This window comes from Haemorhous mexicanus, chromosome 5 (assembly GCF_027477595.1).
Source record: "Haemorhous mexicanus isolate bHaeMex1 chromosome 5, bHaeMex1.pri, whole genome shotgun sequence".
In the NCBI taxonomy this organism is placed as follows: Eukaryota; Metazoa; Chordata; class Aves; order Passeriformes; family Fringillidae; genus Haemorhous; species Haemorhous mexicanus.
In genome coordinates, this window is record NC_082345.1 from 18337555 (window position 1) to 18356791 (window position 19237).

Here is a 19237-nt window from a genome sequence, read left to right on the forward strand (position 1 = left end):
ACACCCTCAAACATAGAATTACTGGATCAGTGAGGTTGGGAAAGAATTCCAAGGTCATTGAGCCCAACCTGTGACTGATGCCCAATGTGTCAACCAGATCACAGCACTGAGTGCCACATCCAGGCGTACCTTGGACACCTCCAGGGATGGGGACTTTACCACCTTCCTTCCAATGTTTATCAACCCTTTCTAGGAAGAAATTCCCCCTGGTGTCCAACCTGAACCTCCTCCAGTGCAGCTTAAGGCCATTTCTTCTTGTCATGTCAGGATTATGGCCACATAGACAAGGGGCTGGGACAGTCTTGACCTCTTTTTTTGGCAAGTGAGAAGACCAAGTTGCTTGGAGCTTCCACAGAGAACCTCTGAGCTAATTTCCCACAGTTTGTTTTTTCCTACTCTGTCTTTAAACTTAGATGCTTGTAGATATCTTGAAGAGTCTCACCAAAGAGGGTTGAGCTCCCCTCTTGGCTATGCTGGTGAAAATACACACACTCCTTTGGAAGTAACCTGGGTTTTGGTCTTTAATTGACTTTGGCTACTGCAGGAGGTGATCCTGCAGATGCTGAGCCCTTCTGTTAAATCTGAAGTGTTTTGTTGTGATTTCACTACTGCAAACCCCTGGTTCAATGGGGCAAGGGACCTTCCCACAGCCAGAGCAGCAGCTGAGTGAAGTGACCCCCACAGAGGACTGAAGTAACCCCCATGGAGGGCTGGGCCTAGGGTTTGTTTGTGGAAAACCAATCTGGGGCTAGAGCGGTGATTACACAGAGTGCTTGCTGGCTCCTGCTCCATCCCTGTGCCAAGAGCAGTGCAATGTTTTGAGTCAAACCTGCTCACGGGGCCGCAGCTGAGTCAATGGATGGGACTCCTGCCAGCTCCCAGCTAGCCAGGGGTGGTTTGTTCTTCTTTGATTCACTTGGATCACACTCATCTCCAATGCTGGGTGAAATTTGGAGGTGCTGCAAGAATCTACCAGGAATGTTTTGAGAGCTTTGGCACCATCCCCAACAGCAGCAGGGACCAACCACTTGGTGTTATCTCCTTCCTTTGTCCATCCCATGAGACTTTCCAGCTCCTATCAGCTTCTAATTTAGCCTTCCCATGGAATAATGTGCTGCAGATTATTTAACTATGTCTTCACTTTTAAAATTGGAATGCTTGCATTTCCTTACCCATATTGATCAGTGAATTTAAGGTATGAGTAATGTGCAGGGAAGAGTCAAGAATATAAACATTATAGGCAGAAGAAATAGTTAGATTTAAGTACAGTTACCTTTAATAGCCCTGTATATATGTTATATACATCAATATATATATTTGCTGTAATCCCAAGTGAGATGTATACATGTATAAGCTGCTTATGAGTACTCTCTTTTAAAATCAGTATTTTAAAAGATATAATTACTTGTTAAGGGCCAAACAGCTGCTCATTTGTCATCACTGGAAGGCATGATAATGAAATAGAAATAGAAAAATAAATAGAAATAGAAATAGAAATAATAGAAATAGACCTTTGAAAGTTGCCAGGTAGTATTTTAAGCTCACCTGCTCTGCACTAAAAGAAGACAAAAATCATGGGAGTGCCAAGGAAAAGGAGTTCAGAGGTCAGAATGCTGGAAAAACAAAGATCTTCACCAGTAATAAATCAATGCACTTTAAATTGAATCCTCAGCTTCTTCAATTCTTACAAAGAAATAATTTCTTTGCAAAGTTTTGATGTTGTGTTTAGGGAGGGAAAAGCTTAGCCAGTTGTTTTTTCAGGGAACACAAGTAAACACGTGTAAATTTTAATGATATAAATTCTTGTAGCTGCACTGAAGCAAAAGAAACAGCTGCTGTTGATCTAACACAGCTTAGCACCTTTCTAAAACATCTTCTAATGCTTCCAAGCACTCTCTTGAGGTTTTCTCATTTTGTTTTAATTAGAAGGGGGGGGAAATCTCTAGAAAGATAAAGCAAAAGCTTCAAGGAATGGAATGCAAAGATCTGTGGGCTAAGGAAAAAGAAAACATCCACTTTTAAAGGAGAACAAAAAAAGGCAAAAAATAAGATTCAAATTGTAAAGTTATTAATACTATTCAGAAATTGCAAAACATTTAAGGTGTAAAACTCCCAAAATTTTGGAACTGCTGCTAAAAGAGAATACAAATAAATTTATGTGGAAAAATGAATCAGAAGTACTATTTGTAACATTTCAGTAGAGTATTTGACTTTATGAAGTCAATATTAGTAAAATTTGCTTTACATTTGTTCAAAGAGACAAAACATTTCTCATTCATATAATGACAAATTAGAGGCAGAAAATCAGTGTTCTTTATGCTTTTGAGACTGTTGAGAACTGAACTGAGGTACAGTTTACCCCTCTGATATCTGTCACCAACATTTTTGCTGATCTTGGGGTTGATATGATCAATGTGATCAGTTTGGCCTGCATAGGAAGCTTGTATTGTGAGATAACCTGAGCCACAACTCCCAGGAATATTGTAGATTAAAAGGGAGAAAGAGACCTTGATTAATGAGAAACTAACCCAGAAGAGCAATTCTGCTTAAAATATATTTAATGTTTTAATATAACTAATATATTTCTATTTATCTAGCTTTCTTATTTTAATTTATTTTATTTCTTTTTTTTTTTCTTCCTCCAGTGAACAATCAAAAAAGCTTGAGGAAAACTCCTTTTTTCCTTCCTGAAAACAATGTTGTGGTTTTCATTGACATTCAGACAAGTAGTGCAAGGCAAGAATCCAATTTATGCTAGAGTTTCTTCTGAATCAGTCTAGTAATGAAGAGGAGGTATAATATGAACAAGAAATTACATTTGGTTCACCAGTTTTATTGATTTGGTTTTCAGCAGGGTGTAAAGCAATTTTATTCTTAGTGGGTTTTAACTTTGGAGCACAAAGAGAGCTTCTGGACTGCCTAAAATTTGATGGAGGGATCAATCATTTTACCTCTCTGCTGTTCACAGAGTAGTAAAGGATCAGTAAAACCTCCTTCATACTCACCAAGCCAGAAGACTCTCAAAATAATATCTAGTGGAAGAAAAAGGCCTTTTTGCTCTGTGTCTTTCCTCCACTAACCCAGGGCAAAGGCACGGATATTTCCCAGCAGTGCAGGCAGCCGCCAGTGAGGGAACAGTGTTTATCCATGTCCCTGGGAGCTGAAGCGTGCTTTTCCACTCTTATGGTTATGTTAACCTCTGATACCAAATGTTAGTCTTGCCTACCCTGTGTATGATATTGGCAGGCACAGAGGAGTAACAAAACAAAACAAAACAAAACAAAAAAAAAAAAAAAAAATTTGGCTCTTCACAGCAAAACCAGAAAGGACCATTTGTAGATCCCTTCAGTTGCTAAACTGTGATCTCTCAAGTTTTTCTGCTTGTGTTGTCTAAGTCATATCCATCCAGAACAAAGGAGCTCCAGTGCTTAATCCATGTTTGCAAAGTTGCAAAGTGGACTTTTAGCTTGAATCTTTTGGAGTGCCCAATGGTGTGGGTCTCCTTCAGGAGAAGTTATTACAAAATATTCACAATCAGATTTCCTGCATCATTTCCACTGCACCAAGCCAGAAGAAAGTCATTAAAATGGTGTTAACTATTTCATACTGGGTGGAAATCTATTAATTAAATTTTTTTGCAATTAATACATACATATAAGGCAAGTATTGTAGTAGCAAAGTTTTCTGGACTTTTAGCTTAAAACAGTGAATGAACACTGGTTTAGTATCTGATTCAGATTAATCTAACTGATAACTTTTGAGATTGTAAGTGGGCCTTAAAAACGGAATCCTTTGGAGTACAAAAGTTTCAAAAACAAAATAATCTGTTAAGTAGAAATTTCAGTAGTAGAAACTTTTCCTCATGGAAAATATTACTGAAATATTTTTATTTGCTTCTTTGTTTCACAGAAACAAAACTGTTATGGAGTTTTTTTGTGGGTTTTTTTTGTTGTTTGTTTATTTGTTTGGGCTTTTTTTGGTGGTTTTTTGGGACAGTGTGTTGGTGTTTTGGTTTTGGGTTGTTTTTTTTTTTTGTTAAAATACAGTAGCAAAACAAACATCTCACTTGAGATTTGAAAACATCCAGTACCAGCATCCAATGTTCATGATAATCTGGGAGCACTGGTAAAAGACTATGATTTCATGTCAGAGCTGGACTCTGGGTGCATTTTTGAGTAGAGAGAATGACTCTTGAATTATAGCTTTTAACAACTGGCCTGAGTAGGCTGCAGGGTTAATAATTGCAAAAGTGACTATGCCTCAGGCCATTGTAGAAGAGGTAAGACCATGCCTTATTACCTTCCTCTGCATGTTGAAATTATTTTATAGCCCCAGATTGCAAGAAGCGTTATCTTTGTTTCTCTTAGTTCCTCTGACTGCAGCTATTCTTGTTCTTTTCAGTCCTATTTACTTTTTCAACCAGCTCTTCCATTCCTTCTTTGTCTTTTGTTGGCCTCCAATTTCCTATATGCTACTACTCCACTTTTTTTCCCCACAAACCCCAGAACTGCTATTATAAAAGGGTAGGTGATGTGTTAAACCTTTAGCTGGGACCCCACCCTCGTATTATACATGCAAAGCCACAAGTGCAGAGCACAGGGAGGTGGAATTTTCTGGAAAAAGGGGTCAGTGATAGTGGCCTGCACAGCAACTAAAAGAATAGATCAGGCCTATAGAAAGAAGCACAGAGTCACAGAATCACTGAGGTTGGGAAAGGCCTCCAAGGTCATCCAGTCCAACCTGTGGCCAAATACCACTATGTCAACTAAACCAGAGTACTGACTGCCACATCCGGGTTTTTCTTGGACACCTCTAGGGATGGGAACTCCATCACCTCACTGGGTAAGCCCATTCCAGTGTTTAGGAGCCCTTTCAGTGCATCCCACACAGGAATCCATGAGACTGACCCAAGCACTGATGGCTGTCCAAGCTCCACAGCAGTGTCTTGTGTGGGGTGTTTTAATAGCACAAGCCATTTCTGTGTGAGCAGGGACACATCTACTGCATTTAACAAGCAGCGCAAGCATAATCACACAGAAATTTTGCATATTCTTCATTTTATTGAGCTGATTCAGGATCTCATCCCTGGAAAAACATGGTGGAGCATGGAATTTGCCTTAAAGAGCTTGAGACTGCAGCAGAACTGACATGTGGCATTTCTCTCAGTGGCATGCTGCATGGTCAGTCTTTCCCAAGTGAAACAATTCCCACTTGCTGTAGGTATCACAGGACAGAAGCCTCTGTGTGGGGGGAGGACTTAAAACTGCATTGCATGCTAGGAAATTTGTAGGTTCTAGCTGGGCATTTTTAGGATTTTGTGATATTTTCTCACTTTATTGGCTCAGTAGGACCCTCAGATCTGTCATCTGGTTAGATACAGTGCAACATCCATTCTTTTGTGAGGTATTTAAAAAAATAGAAGTCACGAATAAAAGAAAGGGAAATTTTCAAAAATTAAGGGAAGATACAGGGGAGGTATGAAGGTACAATGAAGAAAGCAAACTAATCCCTAAGGATATGGAGATTGGTATGGACAGATTTAAAGGAGTGATAATTTGTTTAACATTCTGGGCCTAGTATCATCATATTTCCATAAAGAAGTCAGAGATTCCTGGAGTTTTGCTTTATTTGGGGTTGATGAGACCCAAAATATCTGTCTCTATCAGCTATGGTCTGACTGTAACACTGACTCTGCCTTGAGGCAGGAATAATCTCTAATTTCAGAGGATATAGCTGTGCAAATGAGTTTTATTCCCTCAGGATAAAAATTTCATCTCATTCACTTCAAAATGTTTAGGCAGAGACCATGATAATTAAGGGAAAGCCAAGATGCTTCCTTAGACTATAATCAGTGCCACAAAAACAGTCCTTAATACCTTTAGATTCAACTTCTTACAGACATTTCAAGCAATTCTACAGCATAATGATGTCTTGCTTTATATCAAAGACAGAGCTTTCAGGGACAGAGGCTGTGTTTAACAAACACTGCTGGCTACTGAGACAAGCCATAGTGGGGAATTGCCTCCAGCAGGAATTTCTTAGCCATCAAATTAATCGCTAAAGGAAAGAAAAAAATTGAAACCAGCATATGCGCTGGAGAGAACATAACTTCATAACAGTCCTAAAGCCCCATAAATTTTCCTATTGTTGCTTGTGTGACCAAGCTTGTATGACTCATGGATTAGGCTGTGTCAGTCAGAGATGATTGTGTGACCATCCCCATTTTCCTGCAATAAACACTCTCTCTGTCCTCTGCTCAACACGTGATTTCTTCATTCTCCTCCCTTGCAGGGCAGAAACCTCAGTTGCTATTCTGATCCTTGATAAAGGAATGGCTCAGCTGCAGAACTGATATGAGACATGGGACATACAGCAAAGCATGTGAGTAGAAACCTTTTACACAACCGCAGGCATGGGTTAAACATTGATGATATTTTGGAAGAGAGAGATTTGCCACGCGCATGTAGCAGAACAGAATTTGGCATGAGCCTCCTCAGAAGGGAAAAGATTTCCTTATAAACTAAGAACTTAGCCTAATCTTAGCTCCAGACATGGACAGCCTGAAGCACAATCAGTCCCAAGTGTCAGTAGTGCGATTCAATAAAAAAAACATGCTGGACTTTTCCATCCAGCCTCTTTTTTTACCCACTACTTCCATGATGAGAGATGGGGTCAAAAGCCATAAAGTCTTTGGACTAAAAAGAAACTATAATTTTAAAGGCCTCCAAAAAAAGCCTTTGCTTTTTTCCTGATCACACTTGATTCCCAACAGGGTGAATTTGTTATTCCAAATAAAACTGGGGAAGAATGGAATGTGGGTGAAAAACATTTGTCTGTTTACTTGGTTTTAAAAATTATATGCACTGCAATGAAAGAAAAAGGTAATCTCTTTCTTTGAATTGATGTTAAGAAAAGGCTCTGAGCATGCAAAAGATTCCATTGCCTGCTCACACAGCTCCTAAGGAGTGGTTTTGACTCTGTTGTGCATCCTTGATTCCTTGATCCATGTCTTGTGCTGGATGCAGAGCATCAGCACATCCCTTGCCGGTAGGAGGGAAGGAGCATCCCACTGGGGAATGGGGCTGGAATGATTCAGCTGCCAGGCCTGTGGTGCTGGGGAAGGTTCTGGGGACATCATCATTTGAAAGAGTCCCAAATCAATCCAGGGACTGCCTAATTAGCTGACAGACAGCTAATACTATAGAACAGACTTAATACTACAGACTTAATACTATAGAAAGATGCATTAAATTTTTTACCTATAGGCCCTCAAAGACTACTTAGTTACATGTGTGTACTAAGCTTGGGAAATGCCTTATTTAAGAAAAGAAAAAAAAAAAAAAAACACAAAAAAAAATTTAAAAATAGAGTCTAGGATGGACAGAGAACACACTTTGGCCCAGAATTGTTTCAAACCCCCTGCCTGTACATCTGCATTGGCTCAAATGGGACTTTCAGTTTTTGGCTGCCTGAAAATTGATCCATTTGGCTGCCCTGCCCCTCCTCCAGTTGATGTGATTTCACACTAAGGTTTTAGGAAATTAAAATCTAGAAGCTCAGCAAAATGGGCATCAGCATCCATTAGATAAAAAGCTTAAATAAAAGTTGCTTTAATTCAAATAAAATTGCCTTGTAAGGACACAACACACAAATATTAACTACAGGGGATGCAAACCAGCACTAAGAAATGTCCCATTGGATTCAACAAGCCGACTTCCGATGTTAAATACACTTTGTCAGCTCTACTTTTAACCAAAACTTTTTCTATTCCAGCAGACAAAAGGAAGAATGTTAACTAGATTAGTTTATGCAAAATATCATTGCCCTTTGTTACACCAGCTTTTGTAGCTGCTTGCAAATGAGTGAGCTTCTCTTTTCGCAGAGTATTTCACTATGCAACTTTGCTTTGCTTTGCTTTGCTCTATTTTCTATTTCTTCTGGTAGTGACTATTCAGAAGAGCACCTGTATTTGACACTAAGAGCAGGAATAAACACATGGGTCAGGACACATTTCCTGGACATGTGGTGTGGAACTGAGCCTTTCATTTCAGTGATGGGCAGCCTGCTTGGATCCAACAGATGCCAGACCAGCAATGCTCTAAGCCCCTTACATTTGAATCTGCTTGACTTGTATTTATTTTTATCTTTATTTTGAAAAACATAAATTTGTTGTCCTTTCTTTCATCCTCTTTCAACTTGCTCCAGCTATTACAATTCCACTGCACCTGAAAGGTGCGGAAGCACCAGTCCAGGAGGGAAAACCAGTACTGCGGTGGTGACCTCCCTGTGGGAAAATTTCCCCATGATAAAGACATTAAGTGTCTCAAACCAAGTCATATGAATACGTAGTGGAAACATCCTGAAAGCTTTCACTGGGAAGTTTTCTTCAAAAGCTATGCCAGCGTCCTGAGTACAAGATGTTCCTGAACATATTTGCTTTCTGTGATGTGTAAGTTATGTAGTCATAGCAGAGATGGGGGGAGAAAGAACACCTAGACCTGCCCTTACCCTGGCAAGGATCTCTTACAGCCTTGTGAGTCCTCACTGATTCTTTACTCTCTTGGGGTTTTAAACTACATGACACATTAAATAATTTCTTCTATCATTTTCCAGGTCTTCTCTGACTTGAACATGGTCAGAATTGAGTCCCAGCATACCAGCTGACATTTACCAAGCACTTTATGTATCTCCTTATATGTCCCAGTGTGGAATTTATCTTCTTCACAAAAGAATGGTACTGTGACTCCAAATCTCCTTTTCCGCCATCATTAAAAACTGCAGGCACCTTTCCCCAGTCCTAGCATAAGTAATGGAACCAAACCTCTTCATATGGTTTTATTTTGATCTTTTTTTTCTCAGTTTTTTTCTTACTGATAGTCATGCAAGTTCTCTTCAGCTAACTTGGAATTATTAAAAATGAGTAGGGGTTCAAAGTAGGCTTATAATTACAAGGAAAGTATTTTTTTCCCAAAATGTTGCCTATCATCGACTAGCCTTGTTTCTGAATTATTCCTGCAACAAAGATCATCTCTGAAAAATAAAAGGATAGCTTCAGGAAAAGACAAATGTTATGTAAATCCAAAATATGGGCTAAGCCGATGAGTGATGTAACACATTAGTACATTGGAGAGATTTGTAATCATCAACAACTGTACTGCCAAAACACAGCTACATATTGGAGAGTGTAAATCCCCTTTTGTATATCATTTAATATATAGCTTTATTTTGATATAGGAGTACAGATCAATAAATTTCCTTTTAAAATAAAAATATTTGTAAAACAATTAAAATTTTGGTCTGAGTACTGCAATGCTCTGTGTGTGTAAAATCTTTTATGCAAGAAAGTTATTATAGTTGTACTTACTAGGTGCATTTTAGTGCATCTGGATGTTATTTTAATTAATACTATTATTATAATCTCATTTAATCTCACTTTGCTAATTCTTTGCCAAGTAAATAGGTTTGAAGGTGAAACTGCATAAAAGCTGACTCTGTAAAATACCTTTTTTTTAGAAAAAGCTCTGAAGAATAATGGTTTTCAGGGTGTGCCCAGAATTCCTGCTTTTTTACGAGTATTTTTTCCATCCTCCCTCCTAGCATGCCTACAGCTCTGGGTACACATTTTACACTGTGTCATCTTTGATCTATGTTAATTATTATGAGTTGTCCTAACTATTTTTAAGAAAGAGGGAAAGCTGCAGAAGAAAACTTTCCAAGAAATGTGCAACAAAAGTAAGCTTGAAGTTCTCTGTGAATCATGCTTGGAAATTCTTTCTAATACTTCTTGTTTGCCTAGCCTGGGTGCAAGTGAGGATGCCAGTGAGGTTTCAGAAATTTCTTCAGCTCTGAAATGGCACCATTGGTATTCTTCAAACAATATTCAAATAATGTTTAAATAAATAATCTCTATTCTTTCCACCACCAAATAAAAAGATTGTTGGATTCCTTTTCACTTCCAACATAACATTTGCAGCACATTTCATGTATAAAAAAAATTTCTAGAGATGTTTTCAGGCCCTTTATAAAATTCTGAAAATTAGAAAAAAAGTGATTTTGGCATTTGAAAGGTGAACAGCCTCCTATACTGAAGATATTAGTTGGTCAAAATTCTCAGACCTAATCTTCTCCTCCCACTTCTTCTTCCTTGCCTTTACTTTAAACCCACCATCTTCAAAAAGAGAGGACCATATGGCTGAAACACATTTCTATCCATTTTGTCAATGGATATTAAAACCAACCACCATGGGAACTGCTCAGACTTGCTGAGGCACATGTGTTGTCCCTACAGTCCCTACAGCCCCTTTTTTGGATCTGTTTGGGAATTCAACCACGAAGTGGTGCTGTTGCAAAAGCTAACCATTATAAAACATACTCCCTGCTTTTACAATAACCCAAGGCATGCATTAAACCCAATAAAATGTTCATGCATTTGCATATTCACACGCATGTCTTGCCCATAAATATTCAATTTTTTATCATCAAGTGAAATCACAGTGGTATTTGCTAATATGTAGAGAAAAATGCATGTCTTCAAAGAATATAAAATATCACATGTTTTGAAGTCTGGTCAAGTGCCTAATTAATCAGATCAATGTCTTGTAATTATCCCAATTCAAATCCCAGAATTCAAAGATTACTTTCTCCAGCATGCTTTCAGCAATGTTTCAGATTCTTCAAGACAGAACAGGGACTTGTTCAAAGTAATTTTTTTTTTTTACTCTTTTTTTTTTTTTTTTTTTACTTTTTTTTCCCCCCATGTCAGAACCTCAGATCCAAGGGCAACAGATAAAATAAGGTGACCATTTGGGAGCTGGATTGCTTCTTATTAAGAATTCAGAAGCCTGCTTAAAGTGTGAAAGAAACCCATCTATGCTAAGGATTAGCATGAATGAAACAACCACCCCACCCCCAGAAAACCAGCTGAAGATGTAGAAATACCTAGAAAGAAGCAGCTTCAGAGCAACAGAAACATCAATAGGGGAAAGGTTGGAAAACAGCAAGGACCAAACACGTCTCCATTTTCCCTGGCTGTGAAAACAGGCTGTCTACAATGCTTTTTGCAGCACACACATATTTGGCAAGATTAAGGTGCCACATCTCAAATTACAAGGCGTCTGATTGCCCACAGACCCCGACACAGAGCAAAACCCCTCCACTTGTGCAACCTCTGGGAGGTTTGCCTCCCATCAGAGGTAAGCAGCCCTTCTGCACAGGTCATTTGCTTCTAGACTTCTTCTTTTGCTGCATTTTTTTTTTGTTTGTTTTGTTTTGTTTTGTTTTTTTTCCCTACTGCAAATGTGAAGTTCTCGGGCTAGCGCTGCCTTCAGAGGCTTAACCCTTTGCCTACCTTCAGAGGAACGTTCGTTCACCAGCCACAGGACAGTTTTCTATTTCTAGCACTGTTTGTCTACTTCAGGAGATTAAAAGCTGAGTCACATTTTAGGCATTTCTCAGATCTGAATGCAGTGCTTGGGCTGGGTGGGGGATGCACAGGATTTAATTCGAGTTCCCTCATTTTAGCTGAAAAAGCTCTAAATCAGATGGAAACAGCATTCAGGAACAGGGTCAGACAAAAACCATTGGAACTAGAGTTATACAAGTTTGAGAAGGTTGGTTTTTTGTTTGTTGGTTTATTTGCTGGTTTGATTTTTGTTGGTGTGGGGGTTTTTTGGATGTTTTTTTTGGTTGTTTTTTTTTTTAATTGGCAGAGCAGAAAGTTTTAGTATAGAATTCTTAGGAGGCGGTGGTGGAAGATGACTTTTGTTCTCCATCTGGTCAAGAAAGGCAGAACTTTGAGACAGACACAAATTGTGGAATCCCCTCAATAGGACCATTTAAATTGCAGAATCCCCTAAATGGGATCATTTTATGCTTGAAAAAATCCAGAGAAAGGACAATTGCAACTAATGACACCATCTGTATTTCAATCTATGGTGATAAATATTTCAATAAAACTGTGACAACTTTCCAGGTAGATTAAAATGTCTTAAAGGAGATGGTACAAAGCTTTGACAGCAGGAGAGGGCTAATTATCTTTAAACAGAAAAGGGAAAGAGAAAAAATCCATGGTTAAACAGGAACAGAAAAAACTTATTGAGCTAGTAAAAGTATTCTTTAAGGAAACAATCTGGTGACCCTTATGATTTAAAGCGTCACCTCGTATCTTATATGACCACAGTCTTATGGTTATGTCTTGCTCAATTAAGCTCAAATCAAACAGAAAAGAAAGATGACTTAAGCATGTAAATTTAGAGGGAGACTTAGAGGCATGCAGCTAAATTTATCAGCCATCTCTGTGAGCAATCTCTCTAAATAAAAAGTTTGGGAACCAGTCGCTGCTGGTTGCTGATGAACTTTCCATGTTTTTGGCACTTGCCATCCTTAATGGATGAATCTGCAAGTCAAAAGAGGAGGAACTGTACACAAATCCATCCTAAGGTCTGTTCTTAACAGTGAGTGTTTCTCCCAGAACTTATTTTTGTGTCATGGCAGGTGACATCCTTGACAGAAATACTGACTGAAAAAATAAATTTGTCAAAGATTTGCAAATAACTGGAAAAAAAAATTAAAAGGGAATTCAGAGCAAGGTAGAGGGGCTTATGGCACTGTAGTTCTGTGTCTCTATTTCACCTGCTTGACATGTCCTACAGTGACTTGTGAACACGGGTAGGAACAGCAGCACATGCTGGCAGTGTGAGCAAAGTGTGTGCATGTGTGTGCATGTGGGAGACAGAGGGAGTGTGGAGAACAGAGGGGCGGGAAGAGGGTGGGGGGGGTGTATGAACCATTAGAGTGCAAACACAGAGACATTCCTGCAGTAAAATATTCTTCTGCTGAGAATCGCAGTCTGGAAGGGATGGTGGTGATTTAACAAAAGAATTATCTAAAATGTTCCCTGGTGCTAATACTGTTCTTAATAATATGAAGGGGTTTTGCCAGAAGAGGAGTAAAACCATCAATTAGATATTGGGGGGGGGGGGGGGGGGGGGGGGGAAGAAAAATAGGCACAGGATGGTTTTTTTAGAGCACACAGGGGGAAAAAGGCTCTTTTTGCCGTTTTCAAAAAAATGCCTCATTCGCTGAATTTCCCCATGCAGGCAAGGTTGTAATAAATGGTAGGTAGGGAAAGCAGAGTGCGGCAATAAAGGGGTTAATCCACGAAGCACAGAGCCATCTGGCTGAGCTGGTTTGTTATAATCGAGCAGATTATGTTCACAGGACTCAGAGTTTAAGGCTCCTCTCCCATAGAGCAACTCTCCACAACCCAAGCAGACCAACTTTGGGACTTTGAATGAACATATTTACATCCACCTTTCTCTTCATGTCGACTTTTCTGGAAACATTCACACGGATGCCATGGTTACTCCTACCACGGTAAGGGAAATTTGGCATTTTCTAATAGGGTCCTAAGAGGGCGGGGAGGGGAGGGGGGGAGAGGGATCCTTAAAGGAAGTATAATGGGGAGGAGGTGGGGGTCTTGTAAGCGGTAGATGTGTCCCAAATGTTGCCTTTCCCATTGTGCCTCCTCCTTCCCTCACCCCTACTTGCCCTATAGTTTTCTTCAGTCCTGAGGTTCCCCTCTCCTCCCACTCCTCACACTGTTGTTCAGGTCCCTGGAAAGAAAGTGGTGGAGGAGAAATGCGAGGTGCTACAGGAAATCTGATTTAAGAGGCAAAAGCAAAGGACACATTTGGTTTTGTCTTAAGAGGGAAACCAGCAAGTTCAGATATAACAAAAGGGGTTGAAAATCTTGACCGTGGATTACAAGAACCAGCCTCAGCACACGTAGCATGCTCGCCCTCCGGCAAAGTTAGAGCCCGTGACAAGCAAAGCCAAAATTCCCAATTTCTAGACCTCGCCTGCCGCAGGTAACCAGTTTCACTGGAGCTTTCATACTTTGTGTGTATGCCAGACACTGGAAACCCTCTTTATGACCTTTGAATTAATCCTCATTCTCCTCAAACCCAAACATTAAATTTTGTGAGAAGAGCTGGAGATCAAGATTCCCTGCACATCTGTGTCTAGGTGAAAAAGATACACTCACTCTGTGCTGGAATGGCAGGGAAACTATTCTTACATTGCAGCTCCCAGCATCTGGTGAGTACCTTCTAAGAACGCAGTAGACAACTAATCAACGGAGATGCACATCTAGAGAGCAAAATAAAAAGCTGTTTCACATCTAAACAGCTGAAATGCAGTTTAAAGAGTCAGTTACTGGTGAGTCCTTATGGAGACACCAAACTGCTCTTAGCCAAGAGGGGAAAAAGTCCTTGAATGGTTTAGATAGTTTTCTGATCAGTTCTTAATCCTTCATGAAAATAAACGGGAAAGCTATATAAAAGCTATAACTATAAATATGCAGTATCTGGAGAGATGGATATTTTGGATTGAGTAGGGCTGCAATGTGCACATTCTCTTGTTCCTATATTGCAAAACCAGTTATTTAGAGATGACTCTGTGTATGTGTGTGTGTGTGTGTGTGTGTGTGTGTGTGTGTGTGTGTGTGTGTAAGAGGGGAGTTACTTCTCCCCCTCCCCCCCTTTTTAAATAGACAGGGATGTGTGTTATATGGTCCAGAGGATTGTTGTGAGCTACAATGTTTCAGAAAACACTCTTTGCTCTCTGGCTTGTGTGATTTGTTGCATGAGCAGTGTATATGGTATGTAAAGTTCTGCCTTTGCATTTGTGCCTTCAGGAAAATATCCAGACAAGTAGAGGAGGCACTTTCAGGCACAGAAATACCTGATACGTGCAAGCTTGCAAGTAGAGAAGTGGCACAACAAGAAACATCTATAAATGGGATGCAAGGAAAAGGAAAATCTAATTGTAATTAAAAAAAAAAGAAAAAAAAGAAAAAAGAAAAAAGAAAAAAAAAGCCTTGCCAGACAAAAGCAACAGAGAATGGAAGAGTTCAGCACGGTCCCTGCTGGTGGTAGTGAAAAGACTGCTCTGAGATACACATGTAAATACCAGGGACTCTGTGTATAAGCTTGGTGGGGGGACAAAATCCAGGCATGATTGCAGGTGGAGCCAAAACATGGGGAGAAGTGGAGGTATCAGCAGAGCCAGTAGTGGGGTGCTTTGTGTACATGTTGAAGTATGCAGAACACATAGGTTTAAGGGGTTTGGTTTGTATTGTTCGGCTGTGGATTGGAGTGTTTTTCTCTTCAGGGAACAAAAAATGAAATGATGCATATAAAGGTATATAAAAACTGGAGGGAAGGTGTAATACAGCAGAAATAAAGTGCTACATGTTCTGTTGTGCACTGGGGTAATAATGGCAGATGAGATATGCAAAGGTGGTCAGCTTGAAAGGGAAACTGCTGCACATCAACTGGAAAAAGAGGATCCTTGTGGGTGTCAGAAAGTTTAGGAGCTCATAAGAGGAAGTAACACGAGAGAGATGGGAAAAGGTACAGGCTGGAGGCTGGGTGAGGATATGAAAGGGACATACAAGAATGGTAGGGTCTGCAAGGGGGAGGTTGAGTATGGAGTGGGAGTGGAGGGAGAAAGGTGAAAGCACAAAGGATGTTTGGAGGAGGAGTTAAAATGTGAAGTATTAGCTATTTGGAGAAAGGTATGGAAATTAATCTGCTATATGAAGCTTGTGGGGGGCGGCAAAAGGAGACACCTTTGATTCTGTCAAGAAATAGATATGGGGATGTATTTACAAGGAAAGTATCAGAGTATGAAAGGCAAGGCTTGCATGGTGATGGAAACATGTGCCGAGAACAGGAACACAGAGAGAAAAATTAGCTGGATGGAGATAGGTTGTGATGAGGGGATGAGGGAAAAGGGGTCCTGTAAGTATGTGAAGGGGTAAATAATTAGAGATATTTCAGAGCAGGCTGGAAGTCTGCTGAGTTTGCTGCCTGCCTCCAAGGGAGAGACGGAACTGGGTAAAAAGCCCTGGGGAAGTGGTGGGAGGAAATTCAAGAGAGTGGAAGTCTCAGGGTGAACTGCAGCAAGGACATAAAGCCATGGCAGGTTTTGAGGAGCATGAGAATGAGAAAAATTAAGGAGTGTAGGAGGCATGAATGAGGATGAAATGAAGAGCTGTATTCTCTGTAATGCCTAGGAAAGAGGTGGTTTAGAGGAGATACAGGGTGAGAGCAGAGAGTGAAAGGAAATTTGGGGATGTGTTTCTTAGAAGGCAAAGTGAGGGAGCATGCAAAGGTGCAGTGGATTGCTCAGCAGAACTGGGGATGCCTCTTTGCTGGGAAGTAGGAGCAACACAGGGAGAGAGCAGGCAGTAAGTTACAGGGGAAGCAGTTGGGGCAAGGAACAGCAAGCAAGGAATAGTGGGAAGACTGTGGGAGGAGGAGAACATACACAAACAAAAAGGATCGATTTTCTGTTGCAACAGACATAACAAATGTGCTTATATCTCTGTGGTAGGTACTGGCTGAGTGAAACAGCAAGAGGGAATGGAACAAATGTGCTGGTAGAGAAATGGCTAAAGATATAAAGGGGTGGGAGGAGAAAGAATGCAAGGAAAAACTACCTGGAGGGCTGTATAAGCCCCATGGCTGTGCTGAGGTCAAAAGTAAAGTGTGAAGTGTGTGGGGAGGTGAGTGGAGTTGGGAAATGCAGGGCATGAGGTGGAAGTGGATGGGAATGACAGTTCCTGTTATGAGGGGTGAGGAGCTCAGTGTGGGTTGACACACAGCAGTGTGAGAGTGAGGAAGGGACCTGTCAGGCTTGTGCCTGCTTGCAAGGGCTGTGCAAGGGAAGGTGAAGGGAGGGAAAAGTTGTGTCTGATAAGAGAGATTTGTGTACACAGCATGCTCAAAGAAAATGAGGGAAGAACAGGTGAGGCTTGCAGACCTGGGTGTGGGGTCTCGGAGAAAGAAAACCACTTATGGGGGAAGGAAGAGTGATGAGGAGTGAGAAAAAGTTCATGCTTAAGGCATTTCTCGTTATCTGCCTCTTGCTGTGAGGGAGGTTAAGTGTGCAAGGAGCCCTAGGTGCATGCAGTGCACCAGGAGAGCAGGTTGGGAGTTCAGTGCAAGGGCACAGGTAAATCCATACAGACCTTGGTGATAGGCACATGGATACATGGAACGTGCAAGGGACAAGGGTGAATATGTTCAGTGGGTGCTGTACTTATGGGACTGGCAGTGTTGTAGGTGATGAGGACAATCCAGGAAAAAGCTGAAACCCCTGAGGGGTGTGTAAGAGCCCTGGATTGCTGTAAGGGATGAAGGCCTGTGTGGAAGTCCCAAAGAGCCACCCAGGAGGCCGTGCTGAAGTGCAGGGTGGCTACCAGAGTCTGAGTGGAGCATCACGTGTCCACTGCATTCGTGGCACAGCTCTCCATGTCGAAATAACTTACGTAAGGCCAGCACCAGGGGTGAGTTTTGTGAGTGCTAGGAAAGCAATGTTTACATTGAGAAGGAGGGTAGGAAAGGATGACTAACCAGGAAAATGGTTTGGTGTGTGGGTAGCAATAGGACCTGACACGCTCTAGATGTACCTGCCTTCTGCATGACTTGCACAGCAGGCAGGCTCTCCTCTAGAGGTTTTTTACAGACTTTTTATGAAGAGTGCTGAATAATCCTTAGAGAATCCCAATAGATTTAACTATGATATTTAAACCAATTTAATTCAGAAGCATACCAACGCACCTTATTTTCACACGTAAAACCTCTGAATACTGCTGCTGTCATAAAGGGCAGAGAGGTTTCTCTGGGACAAGTTAACAGGGCTCTTGGATGAACAACCATTGGGCTGAAGTGCTACAGATGTCAGCCAAAGGAAAGAGGAAAATGCTGGCTTTCTCCATGGCTTGAAGCAGTGCTGGAGCAATGTGCAGCTGGTTGAGGGTTGAAAACATAGGATATGTCTTGGGTGTCAGAGAGAAGCACTAGGAACTTATTTCCCTTTAAAACAATTGCATTTATTTATATTATATTTGCATTATATTATTAGATAACAGCTGTTCTTCAAATCTGGTCTAAAAACACCTGCAAATTTTGTGGCTCACCTAGGACTTTGGGTTCTCCTACACAGAGCAGGAAAGTGCTTGTTTCCACCCATAGCTGGTGTAGCTGGTGAGAAGATGTGAGTAATCCTGTGGAACTTGCACTGGAAGAAGTCAATCTGATCACACAGAACCTCTAAACTTCAAGGTTGAAGCCTCTGAGGCCAGACCTTAAATAAGATCAGTCCCATGGACCATGGTTTGTAGATCACTTTTCTATTCATTGCAAGGACAAATTCCTGCTAAAAGCTAGCAGCCTGTGAAATGATAAGCAATTAGTGTTCATGCAGCCATATGTTGTGTTGGGAACCCATTGTCCCATATTTTACACTGGTTTCCCACTGCAGAGTCCAGCTCAAGCTCTCCAGCAGGATAATTTTTCCTGGCAGTTCTTGCAGCTTGTTGCAGTCTGCGGGAAAGACCTTTCTTCTCTGCTGGGAGTGAACTTCCCACCATAGCAGGCTGTGGGTGGAGGGGATGGTGAAGCAGTTGTCCATGAGGGGGAGATGCAGTCTCTGACACTGGATTCAGATGGGCTGATACCACACACCACAGCCTGCTCAGCCCTCTGCCACCAGTGTTCCCCTGACCTCTGACCACTCTACTCCCTCCACTAGGAAAATAAAAATCAAATAGTGGCACCAACCTGTCAGCTGGCTGAGAAAAGAGAAAGGGATCAATGGGTTGTTGCAGGAAAGGGAACAAAGCAAGAAGGAACGAGCTGTGCTCAGTATGGAGAACGTGGGGCATTTCTGCTTGCCTGCATCCTTTGCAGCCATGACATAGCCAGAGAAATCTGCTTGTAAGGGGCTGGAACCTCTGGATGTCCATGCAGATGTTTGCCTTGCCGTGTGTGTGCATCTCCTGGTGGTGTCCAGGAGCAGCCAGTGGGAAGGGCTTATGGAGGGGGATGGCAGCTGTTGCTGTGTGGGAGACTCTTCACGCATCTGTCAGTGAGGGATGCGGGGATCAGTCGCTTTCTGAGGGGGCAGATGGGATATGCGTGTGAAGATACAAGTGCTAAGGGTGGATATGGAGTAGTTTCAAGGTTGTGAAATGAGTCCTAGGAGCCACATCCACAGCTATGCTCCTGATTGTATCACAAGCCTTAAGTCCATGGGGGAAGAGGAGTCCTCTACAGGAAACCTCAAGGGAGATTGCACTTCCCAAGGAACTAAAAAAACCTCACTCAAGCATGCTGTTCAGTTCAGAGTCTCCTTCTCTCCTTCACACAGTACCAACAAGCCAGGAAAG

The 19237-nt window shown here is 41.2% G+C and overlaps 1 protein-coding gene across 1 annotated transcript in view; it reads left to right on the forward strand.

Annotated features, from left to right (window-relative positions):
• The first annotated feature begins 11174 nt into the window (after positions 1 to 11174).
• The window catches only part of NTF3 (neurotrophin 3), a 52487-nt gene continuing 44424 nt past the window's right edge, over positions 11175 to 19237 (forward strand). The window contains exons 1-2 of the mRNA XM_059846172.1: positions 11175 to 11192; positions 13219 to 13374. Of these exons, the coding sequence (XP_059702155.1) occupies positions 13357 to 13374 (18 nt within the window). The 5' untranslated portion in view covers positions 11175 to 11192; positions 13219 to 13356. The remainder of the gene's footprint in view (positions 11193 to 13218; positions 13375 to 19237) is intronic.